General features: G+C 31.4%; 1 protein-coding gene across 1 annotated transcript; it reads right to left on the reverse strand.

The window, feature by feature from the left end:
* Window positions 1-1,010: 1,010 nt before the first annotated feature.
* Window positions 1,011-17,290, reverse strand: LOC124360675 (guanine nucleotide-binding protein subunit beta-2). The gene is made up of 8 exons (XM_046814495.1): window positions 17,214-17,290; window positions 12,595-12,679; window positions 11,237-11,382; window positions 11,012-11,145; window positions 8,421-8,586; window positions 5,253-5,457; window positions 4,846-5,062; window positions 1,011-2,080 (listed from the first exon to the last, which is right to left on the reverse strand). Exons 2-8 carry the CDS (start codon window positions 12,661-12,663, stop codon window positions 1,974-1,976), a joined length of 1,044 nt encoding a protein of 347 aa, XP_046670451.1. The 5' UTR covers window positions 12,664-12,679; window positions 17,214-17,290; the 3' UTR covers window positions 1,011-1,973.
* Window positions 17,291-18,039: the final 749 nt, after the last annotated feature.

Here is an 18,039-nt window from a genome sequence, read left to right on the forward strand (position 1 = left end):
TATCACAACCCCTTTTGACTGTTTCCAATACTGGTTGCACTTTCCACAGTCTATCTCTATTTTGTGGAGGGTTATTTACATCAACCACGTGAAGCGAGTTCCTTATCAGAAACCGATAACAGGGTTTGTTATCAGGTACCGATAACAAACCCAAATACTAGGTCAGTCCTAACCCTTACAATTGTGCCGGTTAGATTTTACAACCTACAAAATTGGATAATTTTTAAACTTTCAGGAAAAGAAAGGTATATGTAATAGAAATGTACCATTTAACTTACTGTATGCACGTCTTAAAATATTAACTAAACATAAATAATATATACAAAATTAAAACTTACTTGGTTTTATCCTGCCTATTCTCTCCATGTCTGCTCTTGAACAACTAGAAACACTATTGCTCCTACAAACTATAACTTGCAGCAACAAAAAAAATACCTGCTTTTCCCAACATTTCATAGACACCCCTGATAACAGTTACTGTTCTAAATATCATGTAGGTTTTTGTACAGAAGAAAGAAGAAAAAAACCCTCACAATTGTGAGGGTTAGGATTTTTTAGGTGTAAAATTCACCCTCACAATTGTTAGGGATCGAAAGGGGTATAAAGAATGTAGTGTCTACTACATATTTGCTATAACAGTAAAACGTTTAGTATTTTTCTTCTAAACGAAATAATCTTTTTTCATATTTCACTTCCTGAATCTGTAACTCTTGTTCATAGTGTACAAAAATCGCATTGTTATCTCCAGCTGTTTGTATTTGTACCTGATTACAAAAGTTACCTTAATTTCATATTTTAAATACCTGTAATTTTTGTGGAGTGGCAAAACATTGTTTCTACTTTTTCTGTATTTAGGAAGGTTATCTTTAAGGACTATGAATTTAATATAGAAAAAAATATTTTTCAACCATACATCGATTGCATCACCTAAATAGTTATGCAATAGAGTTAATAACTTAAAGTGGAGGTGATGGCTCATAGATGTAGAAGGTTAAATAATACTCAACTAATACAAATATTGAATTTAATTTATTTAAATTATGTAAAACTAGCTAATAAAAGAGTTTCACTTCAATGTACACGCACACACATAACAAACTTACCCATGACAGCTTATAGTGGACTGCCAGATGTAATCCTTCTTATAAAATAAAGTAAACAAACTGAAAGTAAAAAAATATGAAATAAAATAAATTGCTAAGACTAGTTACTTTCTAAGGATTTCAAATTTTAAATTCAATCTAATACTAAAGAAAAGATCTTAAAGACAGACTTTTTAATGAGTGGCCAATTAGTTTTTAAGCACTCAAAAATTATCTTTTTGTAAAATACTGGTAGTTAAATAAAATATATGTGATGAAAAAAGTAATAAGATGTATTTAATTCAATTCATATAACTTTCATGAAACATATCAATCAATGTACAGGTACTTTCAGTAATTTTTCATAAAACATATCGCTAAATAAAATGAAACAAATATTAAGTTTTTCTGGCTTTTACTAATGTTATTCAAGTTTCTTAGTCCACTAAATAAGGAGAGGTTCAGTAAAAATAATTGGTAATCGACATATTTTTAATGTAGTCTACTTATATTACTAATATGAAAATGCAAGAAACAGATTTTTTATATTGTTTTGACATGTTGACTAGCAGACGCCATACTACGTGCTGGTTGTTACTATTCAGAATTCAAGATCACTAAGTAGAGAACCACAATAAGGATGTTAAACAATATAGATAGGTAAAGCTTTCTTGATCTCGTAGCATTTCATACAGTTGTTTAAAAACTTCAAAATAATATCAAATTACAGTGTTGTGTTATTCCAGAATCAAGACATGAAAAATGTACATGTAATACAAACACATTAATAATAATAAGGACCTCTTAATTAATTAAAAGTTATGTAAAATACATTATTCTTGATAAGATTGAATGTAAACATAAGAGTATGACAACACAGAGACAATATTTTTATCCCCAAACCCTGACATTCTGGTCCCATGAACAGGTAGTCACTGCCATGCCATTTCCAGAGACTGACAATGATGTGATCCTGTTCTCATGGCCTGCCAGGCAGCCTGTAACAAAATGAAACTAGGCTTACTAGACAACTGTACTTGAGGTTAATTTTTACTGTATACGAGGTGTGTTCAAAAGTAACAGGAATTTTTAAGTTTCATGGGTTTGAGGGTCTGATTGTCAAGATTTTTTAAGTTATGTTTTTACTCAAGCTCCTGAAGTATAATACAATATTTCAACCTGTATTCGTTGTTTACTTCCTCAGTGGTAGTTGCTAATGTTAGAAATGTTTTATGAACTCAGTAATTTTCATTTGTTTAAAAAAATAGATCAAAGAATTTGTATTAAATTTTGTGTGAAAAATGTAATAAAGTGTAACAAAGTGTTGGAAATGTTAACTATGGCGAGTCTGCTATGAATAAAACAAGAATTTACACTTCATTGCTTATTCATGAATTGTTGGCTAAAAGCAGTACTTTAACAATGCCTCAGCTTCCACATTCCCTAGACATGGCTTCATGTGACTTTTTAAAAATTTCCCAAAATAAGTCGTTATACAAGCATAGATGACATTAAATGTGCAATGCTGAAAGAGTTAAAAGCTATTCCAATGATTAAATTTGAGAAGTGCTTCGAGTGTGAGTGCTGGCACAAATGCATAATATCTAATCGGGACGAATAAATAAATATTTCTTTTAATAATAAAATTCCCATTACTTTTTGAACATACCTTGTATAATTAATAATTTAAATATATTACAAAGAAAAATTACAATTTCATACTATTGCTCAATAGTAATACCAAATTTCACTAAATAATGTGAAAAAATAATAACGTGAATGCTAATGTGTATAAAAATGACTAATTCTCTTAAAAAAGTTTTCTCACCATAAAACTGTTTAATATAGTTATTGAGGGAACAATAGTTACCGTACTGTTCTGCATCGTCCTGTAAGTCATGATTGTATTGGCTTGCTGGTTAACAATGCATTTTCGGAGACTGAGTAGATGAGTGGATGAGAGGGGTCATACAAATACCTAGGACCACTGTCTCTACCCTACTTGTGTAGAGTGATAAAATTATGTAATTTTGAAGCCACATTCTTCGAATGTTGTGTACATTATTGTGTTAAGCATATTTTAATATGATTTGGGCAGAAAACAAAGCTCATTCATTAAAAAGACTCTAATCTTAAAAATTGGTATCATGGGAATGAATTGAAAAAAATTAATAAAAAGTTAGAAACAACCTGTATAAACCCAGTAAAGCTGATAATTATGAGACAAATTATTACTCTTTAAGTTTCAGAAACTATTATAACTATTGTTTAAAATATATAAACAGTTGCCATTATTATGAGTTCAAATAATACAATTTATATATTAAAAGTATACAAAAGAACATGTACTATGCACATAAATATGTATAAACCCCAGAAAAACAACATGAATTAAGGCATAATACTATATTTTTGGACTTTTTATATCCAGTTACGTAGTTAAATTGTAGGTAAAATAATGTTATATTTTAGTAAAAGATCGATCAGTGTCTTATTTTATTTAAGTTATAATAACAATCGTAATTCGTAATTAATAACAACTAACTTTGTATTTCATTTTTGGATGTCTGACGTATGTTGTTTCTGCAGTATAATCTATGTTTTAAGTAAACAAATAAGATACTGGTAAACTTCCTATCTGTTTTGTTGTTATTACAGTGATATAGTTTAAATTTGTGAACATGGCTGAGTCTTCTAATGAGTTTGATTGTGTTTTCTCAATAATGAGATTACATTCTAGCTTGTTTCATTGGCTAAAAAACAGTAGCTCAGTCAGCTAAATCATAATAAAATTGAATTTTTTGTGAAGGAGGAATCCAAATTTTTCTATTTAGCAAAATCTTTTTCATAACTTTAAAACATAATACTCTTCTACAGTAACCAATTCATAGAACAAGTTAATTCAGAGAAGTTCCCTAATATTATGGCTATTAGGGTATACAACAAACTTTCAAGTAATTGAATTTTGATTCTTTTAAAACAGAAGTAAATTAGAAGTCGTTTGTGGGTGTTCTATTCTGTCAATAATATCTTGAAAACAAATATATGGTAATTAAATACTTAAGCCAATTGAAATGAGGTGTTAACAAAGTATATTTCTGTGTACTTAATTTCCGGATATGACAGATTTAGATTTCTTATCACATACTTGATGAGTTGATTTATCTAACTATAATTAACTGATTTTGTATTCTATTTGTTCTTTTTATCAAGTGACAATGCACCTGTTTGGCCATTGAAAACTAGTGCAAAAAGATCTAAATAATAAAAATAATTTTATGTATTACTCGATTATTTATTTGTTATAGAAATTCTGTATTATAATCTTCTTAGTTTTAGTGTAAGTTAACTTTAATGTTTTACTTATTATATTGGCTAATGTTTATAATTACAAAATTGTTTAATATTTTTAAAAAAGGCTGTTATTTTTTAAGCAACAATATTAATATGTAAGCTTGTATTTGAATTATCCGCTTGTTTGTTTTATGCAGGATAACCTGTATCAAGTAATATGTAATAGCTCTAATGAGAAATTACTATTACTAACTCTGTTTTAATATATGCTTTACACTTTTTTGTATTAAAATATTTTTAGAATGTCTTTATCTATGTATTAAACTACATAGGATAAATCTCGGGTCAAAGTACTATAGTGAGCTAACTTTACTGGCATTATGTAATGAAGTAATACAAAATCGTTACTTATTGAGTAATACATAATCTGCCTACGTTGAACTCGTTCACACAAACTTTAGTCACTCACCATTGTGTTGGTTTTTCATAGTGTCCCAAATGTGGACAGAATGGTCATCACTGCCACAGAGCACAAAACGGCCTGATAGTGATAGTCCGCAGCTTGTAAAGCCTGAGGTCTTATTTGGTGGCTCGTACAGTGCGACTTGTTGATCAGATCGGATATCATACATTCGGGATGTCTTGTCCTCAGAGCCAGTTGCAAATGCAAATCCATTGGGATGGTACTGGAAAAATGTTTGAATACTTGAAAAGCACATAAGTAATATAATTTATTAAATACATTTGTATTTAAATGTATTGAAGAAATTTATTTTTTGTATTGATGTTTGTTTAATGTACCATTTTGACAAAAAAATAATTTTAATAATGTTTTACTTTTATTACAAAGGACTAGTAGGTGGTTTTGAAACTTACACAAACAGAGTTTACATCAGCTTGATGGCCAAAAAAAATCTGTTTGCAAGTGTTGTCTCGTAGATCCCACAACTTGCAGGTTCGGTCCACACTTCCCGTTACGAACGTGTTCTTGTCTGGAGACAGTGACATGGACACCACGTCTCCTGCATGTGCCTGGTCTATGTCTGTGGTCTTTTTGCCAGCCTCCAAGTCCCATATACATCTGTTAAACAATAAGATATATTTTATTTCAATGTCTAGAATCAAGAATGAAACATGTTTATTGTCGTACCACAAATAAATTGTAATGACAAAGTCCTTATAGCAGAAGGGTTATAAAGGGTGGTTCATCCATAATTGCACGATGATAATTGTTAGTCACACCTTAACGTCAAGTATTTTGCACAACTTAACTTGAAATTTTTTTTGTTTCAGTGTTCGACAAATTCAACCATGGAGAGGTATACCATTGAGCAGCGCGTTAAGATTGTTGAAGCATTTAACGAAAATGGACATTCAAATCAAAATGCATTTCGTGCACTTCGTGATTTTTTTGGTCACCATAATTGACCAAATGTATCCACAATCAGGAGAATTGTGCGCAAATTTCAGCAAACCAGATCTGTGGGAAATGTGAAAACACCTGTGCGTGCTCGCCCAGTTCGTTCTGCGGAAAACATTGGTGTTGTTCGCGATAGTGTGGCAGAAGAGCCGTCAACCTCGACTCGTCAGCGTGTGCAACAATTGAACATCTCACGAACATCACTGATGCGAATATTGCATAAAGATTTGAATTTACACGCTTACAAGGTTCAATTAACTCAAGATCTGAAGCCTAATGACCATTTCAAGCGTCGTCAATATGCCGAATGGTTGGTTGAACAGACAGAAGTCAATGGTGATTTTTCAAAGAAAATTATCTTCAGCGACGAGGCACACTTTCACCTCAGTGGATTCGTAAACAAGCAGAATTGCCGCATTTGGGCAAATGAGAATCCACGAGTGATTGTTGAAAAGCCGATGTATCCAGAAAGAGTGACTGTTTGGTGCGGTTTATGGGCTGGCGGCGTCATTTGGCCGTACTTCTTCGAAAATGAGGTCAGCCAAGCAGTTACCGTGAATGGTGTTCGCTATCGTGAGATGATAACGGACTACTTGTGGCCAGAAATTGAGGATAGGGACCTGGACAATATGTGGTTCCAAGAGGACGGTGCCACTTGCCACACATCCAACGAAACAATGGCTCTTTTGTGCGAGAAATTCAATGGCCGTGTTATCTCACGTCGTAGCGATGTTAATTGGCCGCCACGATCATGTGATTTGACATCGTTGGACTTCTTTCTTTTGGGATATTTAAAAAAAAAGTGTACGTCAATAAGCCAAGAACAATTCAAGGATGCTAAAGGATGAGATAATTCGGCATATTAACGACATTGAGCCTCAATTATGTCTTAGAGCCATTCAAAATATGGAGCATCGGATAGAGGTATGCCACCGAAGCCGGGGCGAACATTTGGCCGATATTTTGTATCACACATAATTGTCATAGATCCTTATATCATAATAAAATATATTAAGATAATTCTCTGAAAACTCTTTGTTTTATTTAAAATTTACCTCGTGCATTTTGGTTGGACCACCCTTTACATATATACAATATAACACCAACAGTATAAATGTAAATATAAATACATACTACATACATTTGGTAAATAGTACAAGAGAAAGACAAAGTTTAAAAGAATAAATGATTTACATTACACATATGCATTTCGTTAACATTATAAAAAGCTTTTTGTTTTAACCATTTAGGCACATAACTGTGATAAACTAACCATTAAGATAAAAACCTAGTGTACTCAGGATTACTCAGCAGTTGGTTATTTTCAGTATTGTAATATACTATACTGAAATCATGCAATATACTTGATCTTGTACAGTAAATATAAAAAGATTTTTTATGTTTCCTTTTGCAAAGCACAAAATATTACTTTATATTGGCTGGTCTAGGTATTTGTCAGTATATTATTTTTGCCAGTAATCCTCTCTATTCATTTATATTTATATTTTAAAGGGCTCTTTCTACACCAGTGGCATTTCATTAGTCATGATTTTGAAGAAAAACAGTCCAAACCCCTAGAAAATGTTTATTTCTGTAATTTGAACAACTGAACATGAAGAAGAATGTTAACCAACCAAAAGCGAAGAACCCGTTTAGCAGCACTGGTTACAATGTGGGAGAAGAGCAGGCCAGAATTCGTATATAGCAGTATACCATCAGTTCAAGCTAATAGCTTGGAGTGCTTTTGTGTAGTCCAATTTTTCTCTCATTCCACTGTCTTATTGGTTAAATCTTTGGAGCTTAAGGCCAACCTTAGATATACACTCAAGGGAATTGAAAAATCTAAATAATATAACATATATATTTGATATTTACTTGTACTGACAAAACAATGATATTTTACTCTCTTTGGTTTCTATCAATAAAAATAGAAAATATATGGGCTCCTAAATATTTTAACCAAGAATGTAATTAATGTAAACCCTTTTAATTATTAATTTAATAGCAATCAAACATTTATTTCAGCACAGAAATGGAAATTACAGATACTAGGAGGGGAGAACAGTTTTTATTTTATTTGAGTCTTCAGAATGAGTTAAGCAAAGGAGTTATTTAACATGTTCACGCTAATGTGGGGCTCTAGAGTCCTATTCTCTTTATAACCTGGCATGGGGCTCTAGAGATCCATGCCTTTATCATTATCTCAGTCCAACATGAGAGCCCCATGTTTTTGATTTTTAAGGTGAATTTAACCTGCCGTATTTCCACTACACCTACCAAATGTATCATATAGTATTTTGGAATGGCTTTTAATGCTTTTTACAAAAAAATGTATGGTTTTTTTATATATATTTAAAATGCAAAATACGCACGGCATATTAAAAAAACCAATAAAACACAATCGTCGTGAATGTGAGCATACATATTAAGTTTGCAGAACACATCTGCAACTAACCAATCAACAATGAAACTAATAATTAAAACGTGATCTTAATTTATAGTATTATAAATCTTTAAAGATATTTTAGCAATCTCCAATACAAACAATCTTATGTTACTGTTTCTTACATAATTTTCAGAATCACTGTAAATGAATACTTAATAGCTGATAGAGGGAAGCTCACATTTTCATGTCACCAGAACCAGTGAGGATGGTCTTGTCATCAAGGAACCTACAGGAAGACAAGAAGCCCTCGTAGCCAAGCAACTCCCTCACAATCTTGGCAGCCCCAGTAGAGTCTCGATTGTTCACATCATACACAGTGCACATGTTATCCATCCCTCCACAGGCTGCATGCAAGATCACACAGATGTTTCTAATTTTTTGTGAGAATACAAGAAATAAACCTCTCATCAATCCAGACTCAAGAGGGAAGAATGGTAAAATATCCAATCACTCATACAATGAGATGAATACAGTAAATTACAAAAAAAAAATCTGCACATAATCCTATTTCACTGCTACTGTTAAATTGAAATAAAATAAAATATAATACTGTGAACTTTTTACTTCAATCTAAAAAAATACAGTTAAACTTAAAAGTTTTAGTTTTGTTTAGTTTATAATTGAGTGTTTTATTTTTACTGTGATACAGCAATGCCTGAGCAGCAATTAGTTGTTACATACGGTAGTATATTATAGTTACGCTATATTAGAACCAAAAGTGATTCAAAATTTGTACTAGATTAATACAAATCAAATATTGTAATTTTTCTATTTATGACAATTCCAATATTCTTATGTATAACTTTATGGAACAAAAAAACAGACTTTCAATTCAAATATAGCATGTCATATCAACTTAACTACAAGAAAGGAAAAAATTGAAGATTTTTGCTAAAAAATTAAAACACTACTAGAGATAGAGATTTGGGAGTGCCAATGGCCGAGCGGTCTAAGTCGTTGGACTTTGGGTCTGAGTTATAGATAGCGCAGGTTCAAATCCTGTCTGTGACCGTTGCACTTTTTATCAGTACCATCGACATTGTACTGTATCGACTCTCCCCCTTATTCTGTTTGATAAGATCCTCGCACAGGCCAGTGGCCCATGAGGACGGACAGAATAAGGCTTAAAAGGGGATCGGTCTTTCCTTTGATAAAAAAAAGATAGATTATCCAAAAAAGATATGATTATCCAAAGTTGATGGGTACAAGCCTACTTCGTATAATCAAAATTTCAGATGAAGTAGACTACTATTAAAAACTTGTTTCCAGTTGATATTGATATCTAATAACTGAGCAGCAGTACCATGCACAATCTTACATGCCTACAGCATTGAGCAGTGTTTGCTATTTATAGCCTTAGAATGTAGGCTACTCAGTTCCTAAAAGAAAGCAAATTAACCCTTTGAGTGCCAACGTCCGATTTTACCGGACGACAAAAGTTGGCCGAAAAGTGCCGACGTCCGATTTTACTGGACGTTCGGGAAAAAATCACTAAAAATTGTAACTTTTAATATTTTTAAACAATATCATATTGAAATGTTTTTGAAGAATTGTTATTTTCAAAATAAATTGTTATAGTACACTTCCGACCAAACTTTAAATTATGAAACTCACATAAAAACATTTTTTGGTTGCCATAGCTACCGGAAACAATGTGACAATAGTTTCTTAAAAGTTGTATAACTTACTCATTATTGAAGATAATAATATAAATTTTTCAAGATTTACAGACAATTGCATACACTTTCCAGTGATATGGACTAAGAAAAGGATACAAATTTTTTTGGCCATAATAATTTGGTTGAAAAATGAAATTTAAAAAAATTTTGAATTTTTTTTTAGGTAAGTCCATTTTTGGTATTCCTAAATTTAGTGTTATGGTAACTTTGTTATTTTATGTTAATTAAACAGAGTTTTCCGAGAAAAATAAAAAAGAATCATGTTGATAGCTTATTAAATAATCAAACTGTGAATTTTTTACTAAAACCTTGCAAAATGCCCGCAAAAGGGCTGGCACTTTTAGGTACACCCACTAGAAAAATACCTGGTACTTTTCAGTATACCCACTCAGTAAATACTTGGCACTCAAAGGGTTAATACCATAATAGAATATTCGCCACTAAAGTCTACAGTTATTATGTTTTATATTTTTTATGTATTATGTGTGATATTATGGTTTACATAATATCACACATTTTGTTTTTCAAAACTCGATAATATTACGGTGTGTGCACAAAAACATCGTTACAACTGTCAACACAATCTGGCTTCAGCAGCAGTTTCTTATGATTCGTTCAAATCACATCCCTAGGGTACCACATTATTTGACTGTATTGCATATTCAAAAATTATATTTTAAAAAGTACACACAAATATTTATTTTGATTTATTAAACAAAACTAATGTAGATAAATGTACATAATATTTTGATTGATTGAAGAAAATCCTTTTAATTAAATGATTATTTAATTTTTTGTTTGGTTCAAATTGTACTAACAAGTTACAAATTTATTATTAGTCAGAATAAAATTGATCAACTAATGCTTGAGAATACACTGGGTTCTGAGTACACTAAACGGAGCTTTTTCACATGTTTGGTTGCGATAACACACTAGGCTGTCTCAATCATTCTAGTTTTTCTTATTTTTATTCTACTCTGTTAAATAGAAACCATCAAATATCATTAAACCTAACAGAATACAGTAAAGTGAATTAATTAAAACTGGAAATCAGTATGTAGCCACAATAAATATATTTCCTGATACTGACCGACATAATTACCACTCTGAGCGAAGGCAACACTCATGACCCAGGCGGAACGCAGGGGAATGACTTGCACCTTGTTCCCTGTCCAAGTGTCCCAGATGATGAGTTTTCCATCCAAAGATCCAGTCACAGCATGCCTTACAGTATTCAACCATTAATGATTTATAGGTTTTGATAATTTACATATAAATGCTTTGAGAAACACTAGGTTTAAAAAAGATAAAATACCTGCTATCACCACTGTAGTGGACTGAATTTACTTTGTTTATGTGTCCTTTGAGCATCTTTTTTGTAGTGAGTCTAACTTTGGGCGGATCAGCCATGTCTGCGCAGATTTCTTCCATTTTCTTGTCCACACACTTTGCCTGCTCCTCCTGTAGAACAATCATTTGACACTTCAACTTTTTAGTGCTCTAAACGTCTGACCAACATTGTCAATGAAAAATATACTCAAACCAATATCAAAATATTGTATGTGCTGAGTATTAAATCTATATATATAAAAATGAATGTTTGTATGTTTGTCCTTTATGGAATCGTGAACTATTGGACCGATCATGATGAAAATTTGTACGTATATGTATTTTTCCACGGAGAAGGTTTATAAGCTATGCCCATCCCTTTCCCGATTCAGGATTCCGCCCCACTGGTTACAGAAATACCCATAAGAAATGCATTGCAGCAAACATATGTTAACGTCTTTTCAAATTTTTAATCAGCTGTTCTTTGTAAACATATATTACACTTATAGTTTTAAAGCATAGAGTAAGCTTAAGAGAAACGACAAATTTTGTTTAAACTGTTTTTGCAATCACTGTTAAACATAGACTTTACTATCCAGATAATACAATTCAAATTTGACGTAAAAATTCACCTTTAACTGCAATATTTATTTAATATAAACCATGCTCATGCTTGATCAGAAGAGTAATGCAGATATCATAATTACTATCTTACGTTGGCTACAAATATAAAGAATGTTATAAAATCAACCTTAGTTGTTTTTTTTGACAGAAGTATGGTTCTCAAAACTCCGTGTGTACATATTCTCTCGATCGAGACAACAAAGCAAGCTCAATCGTGGCATCGGAGATATAACTAATTTAATCTAAAATTTATTATAGTAAAAAAAAAAAAATTTACTAAGTAATATAAGGACTTCGGTTCTTAAGATTTGCGTGCGAAGCCGTGGGTAACAGCTATATAGAGGCAGGAATATGGTACATACCTTCATAATACGCCCAAGAGGCTCACGATGGAACGACTATCAATTATCTCAGCAATGTTTAGAATGTGATAGAAAAAGAATAAGTGAATATAGTGTACTGTTTTCAACGGGAAATTGCGTGCGAAGCCGCGGGCAACTTTTGCAAAAAATTATTGAAATGCGCAGCAAAGCGCGCCGGGCCCGCTAGTGTAATATAAATTTCACTTCATTCTACTTTTATTGTAACTACAAAGAATTGTCTTCGCACATAAAGATATAAATGTCCCAATTTATAAATTACCACTTACAATCTAAAATATAAAAAAACAATATTGAATAAAACATACAAATATTTTAGTTATTTTAACAAAACTCTTACCTGGCATTTTTTTATTAGATCTTCGAGTTCTTTTTTTAACTTTGCTGTTTCTGGATCGTCTTTGGGCATAGTGGTTCAGAGATTTCTATAATAATAGAAAGATTGATTTGTGTCACAGTAATAGCTACAGGATTTACACCATTGTATCATTTACAACATATTACACATACAAAACTTAATTGAATGTTAAGAAATAAATTGAATCAATTGTAATTGTATTGTTAAGGGAACCTCTAGAAGTTTGTAGTTATGGGGACAAGCGCCTGTACTTGGTTTCAGGTTGTAATGAGAAGGGTTTAATAGAGGTAAAATGGAAGAAATCAGATATATGCAGGGGTAGAACATGCTTATGTGTTAAAATTGACTTTACTTTCATAAATATTTTAGAGTTAAATGTCTCATTCTTATATTTATAGCTGTTAATTTATTTTCTCTGCTAATGTGTATTGCTAAACTGAAATTACATTCATCTTCAGTAAAATGTTTTTTTTTTACCCTTTAGCCCATAGGTTCCCAGATGAGTGCCACTCTGCTATGTGTATTGCTAAACTGAAATTACATTCATCTTCAGTAAAATGTTGCTTTTTTACCCTTTAGCCCATAGGTTCCCAGATGAGTGCCACTCTGCTAATGTGTATTGCTAAACTGAAATTACATTCGTCTTCAGTAAAATGTCGCTTTTTTACCCTTTAGCCCATATGTTCCCAGATGAGTGCCACTCTGCTAATGTGTATTGCTAAACTGAAATTACATTCGTCTTCAGTAAAATGTTGCTTTTTTACCCTTTAGCCCATAGGTTCCCAGATGAGTGCCACTCTGCTATGTGTATTGCTAAACTGAAATTACATTCTTCTTCAGTAAAATGTTGCTTTTTTACCCTTTAGCCCATAGGTTCCCAGATGAGTGCCACTCTGCTATGTGTATTGCTAAACTGAAATTACATTCGTCTTCAGTAAAATGTTGCTTTTTTACCCTTTAGCCCATAGGTTTCCAGATGAGTGCCACTCTGCTATGTGTATTGCTAAACTGAAATTACATTCGTCTTCAGTAAAATGTTGCTTTTTTACCCTTTAGCCCATAGGTTCCCAGATAAGTGCCACAGATGGATGCCGTTAAGCAACATAAAGGGTAGCATTGCTGTCTGACTACGAAAGGAAAAGTAAGAAAAATTATTGTTTTAAAACATCAAATACTATGACAATCACTTTTAAGTTTTTATTAAAATTACATATATGGCTTTACTTTAGAAAATATACCGGTATCAAGGGTATGTGACATGTATACAGTTTATGTGAGCTGCATAGTTTGATGTAGTGTGGAGCGCTCAATGACCATGGTGGTAAGATGCATGCCAATAATATAGTTCTAGGCCTCATGCAAGGTAAGCTATAGCTTATTTATGGACAGTTATTATAAGAGCTGCTTTAAGGGGTTAACATCCCACCACAAACAGATATTGCTGAGAATGGCTAGATGGTATGTTTTCCATGAAGACCAAGTTGAAGAAAGATGAAACAATTGGTTGGTATGCAGAAAGTGTCATGTAAAAAGTAGAATACGTCATATCATACGTCTCTATGAATTTTTGAGTGACTTGATAGTATGCAATTACAGATGGGTCAAGTAAGAGTGAAACCACTTCCTATTGTCTTTATTTTAAGGGGTAGTATTGCAACAACCAGATGCTAGTTAATTATCTTTGAGAGTGGAAAACATTAAGATTGTATAAGATCTTTATCGATGAATTCCTCACACTGAGCTACATCACGGGAAAGAAAAGAGCGAGAAGATGTGTAAACAAGTGGAGTGTCTGTTACAGAGAGTAGAGAAAAAAGTTTTTGAAGGTGCAAGGAAAACTCAGGCATGTGCTTCTCAGACTTTTTAAGTTCCTTGAACAACCTGGTGGATTGATGGGTATGTAAACACTTTTTATAACTAATTTCTCCATTTTGTAAAAGAAACAACGGTTAGATGGTTAGAACGAACACTGTAGTGGGGTAGTGGTAGAATATTAAATAGTAGTGGTAGTGGTCAATATTATGTTATTTAAAAAGAATTTCATCTACCATTATAATTTATTACCAACATGGAAAACACTTTTAATAAAGCCACTTAGTGTTTTAAAATTATTTAAATTTTTGGAGAAAGTAATAATGATGCTTTAGAGTGTGAATATCGGTGCCAGGAGCAAGTATCGTTGATTGATTACCCTGTTTCAAAAGATGACACATCCAGCTATTTTCATCGTTGTTTGACATCTAACAACTAATGGCAAGTAAAATTAAATTATATTTTATAAGCAAATAAAAACTGCATAATTTTCAGCAGCAAATGTGTTGAAAACAAAACATAAATAAAACTATAGTTGAATGCATCAGTAGTAAAAATTTACATAAGAGACATACTTGAAATGGCAGATAAGACATGAAATTAGCCACTAGCAGATATTGGGTGTGTTCTGTTTTGACTGTACAGGATATGAGAAGCATAGTGCATCCAGATATATCCCTAGTGATATTAGGCCTTCCTCTACAAAGTCTTGGAATGTAGGTTAGTTAAAAAAATGTTTCCACTACATAATCGCAGATCTATCCACAGAGAAAGATAATTCCTCCCAAATGTACAAATTTCAATGGTTTATTTTTATTTCAAAATAATCATATACAATTACCTACAATACATACCATGTTTTAGGTGTCTAAAGCATGCTTGAGCAGATTGGTAGTTTCATTGTATTTTTTTATAATATTTTCTCATAGTGGAAGTTTGGATTTTTTGTATTAATAGATAAATGATTACTTATGTTAACTATCCTTATTTTAGTGTTACGAGACTGGTTTCAATTTAAAATTAAATCATATTATCAAGGGAGCATATAGTAAGACCTACGTTACTTTTTTACCACTCGTTTTGAGAAGGTTGGGGTCAATTTAAAATGTACAAACACTGGTTACATACATAAAAATAGAAGTAAAACAGCTAAACATTTTACGAAAAAAGTAAATACAATAAAGCCTATATGCTGTTTTATGATGGTCAACCATCCTAATCTCAAATGTTGATAATCGTTTTTTCATGATGTTATGAGTTATATATAATTTAGATTGCAATGGTTTAAAAATATTTACATTTAATTGCATATATTTTAATTGCAATAGCCACCATTTTGAAACAAGTTAGATGGTTTCCTTTATTTTCAAGCTTTAAGCCAGGTCTTATTTAGGCAAATATAAATACCAAGAAACAATACTGTAGCCCAAAGATTTATGAATTTAATGTAAAAATTAGACAGACAAGTTTTGTACAAAATCAGTAGCTCTCGGACACGTTTTCAGGAACATTTTACATTATTTAGATGTAAGGGATCATCTCCATAATTTTAGAGGAATATCACAAAAACACCATGTATATTATATGCTTATTCACAAGGGAATGTTTACAGCTTCACAATTACAAAAATTAAACACAAATTGTAAATAAAATTAAAAGCAAATAATAGCCATTTAAACATTAACTTATTTGTAAAGCTATGAAAATAAGCAGTTTAATTCCAATATACCTGTATTACTATAAAAACAGACAAACATAAGGAAACAACTAACATTTGAGATTATTTTATATATTACACACAATTTTTATTTTCAAAATAACCTATAAAAATACTTTAAACTATTTTTTAATATTTTAATAACTAGGACGGTTTAATAAATGTAGTTAAAGAAAGAATGTTAGAACTTGTGTAAAATATTAATTTCTTAGATATTATTTTGAGTTATTATTGTATGAAGCATTGAATGAACACAAGTTACAAAATAATGATAAATAACTCTTTTTAACTAGGAATATGTTTTATATAACCACATGTGATATGGTAATGTCTTTTATTTAAGAATAAAATATATAATTTTCTAGCAATAGTGGAACGAATAAATAAATTAGCACAAACACAAGTAAAATGAACTTCTGCCATGTTCTTAGAAACTCAAGATACCTTTAAAAATTGACGGTATTGATTTTCTATATACCCCCACTATGAAACTTTGATAGTTACGACTGTATTTAAGTTTTGGTTTCAATTTGTATTATTAATTTGTAAAATAGTTAAATAATCACTATGGAATGTACTGACAGCAACCATGATCATTGAAGATCAATGATAACATAACACTAAAAGACTACTAAAAAAATATAGTAGCATCAAAAATATTGGTTTAGTCAATCAAAATAAATGGGAAAAAAGAATTAGCCATCCTACAGATTACAAATTTAAAATATTGATTTGATTAGTCATAAACGAACTTACTAACGTTTATAACATCAATTGAAATGGTTAAGATTAACTAATTTTCTCCAAAGGATTTGTACTGATAAGATATCTTGCAATTGAAATGCAATAACGTAATACAACCAAATTATTTGAACACATTTAATACCTGATACAAGCAAACAAGCTTATTATTTTGAGATTTTAATAATTTAAAAAATTGTACTATTTAAAGTTAAAAAAAAAATGTAAATACAACACCAAAAGTCTGTTACATAATTAAACAGTATTTTAGAAAGGAAACTGGACAAGAAAAGCTAAGAGCTAAACCAAAATCAATATGCTGTAAACACACCTGGAGCGGTAGATGGTCGAGTGTGCTAAGGGGTGAGTCTTGTGTCGCGAGTTCTGTAATCTGCTTAGCTTATTTGATTAACTTTATACTTTAACCAGCTTATGTCCATTGCTGCCAACTGCCAGCCCTCTACAAACTGCTGTTCTAGCTATCTACAAGTAGTTCATTGTACGTCAAAATTACTACTACACCTATACTACTTTTGGAAAAGACAAACAAATATTTAATTAAAAATAATACATTTTTTTGGTGTGAATGACTGATTTCAGAAAACCAGTATTATTTGATGTATAATGATGTAATGGTACGTTCCATTATTAATGCCACACTGCATTTATTTTCGTAGAACCATACAGATGAACCAACTAATTATTTCTTCCCATCAATATAACATAAATCCTCAATGAAATGAGTTGTTTTTAATATACAGACGGATTTAGAATATATTGTTATTGTTGAATTCCAATTTAATTAGGTCTGACGCCTTTCTTAGTATTTGTATCACAATATAAAAGTATATAAAAAACACCTGTTCATCTCTTACAACAAAATGAATAGAGACAAAGCTTTGATTTAAAGCAGTTATGTTTCCTCATACGATTTATTTCTATCTTCAACATAAAGCAACATTCTGCCATTTAGAATTATGAGTTTTTTCATATTCCCAAACTGATAACTTTTTGGTACGTACACATTTAGAAAACTTGGCTATGTGGATAATTTAAAATCTCATTTTACCCATTTGCTGTGGCAAAAAGCATAATGAGGATTAACGGATGCAAAAATCTTGAAAATATTGTGTTTAGCGTTGCACAATGGCTCCATT

The sequence above is a fragment of the Homalodisca vitripennis genome, chromosome 4 (assembly GCF_021130785.1).
Source record: "Homalodisca vitripennis isolate AUS2020 chromosome 4, UT_GWSS_2.1, whole genome shotgun sequence".
Taxonomy (NCBI): Eukaryota; Metazoa; Arthropoda; class Insecta; order Hemiptera; family Cicadellidae; genus Homalodisca; species Homalodisca vitripennis.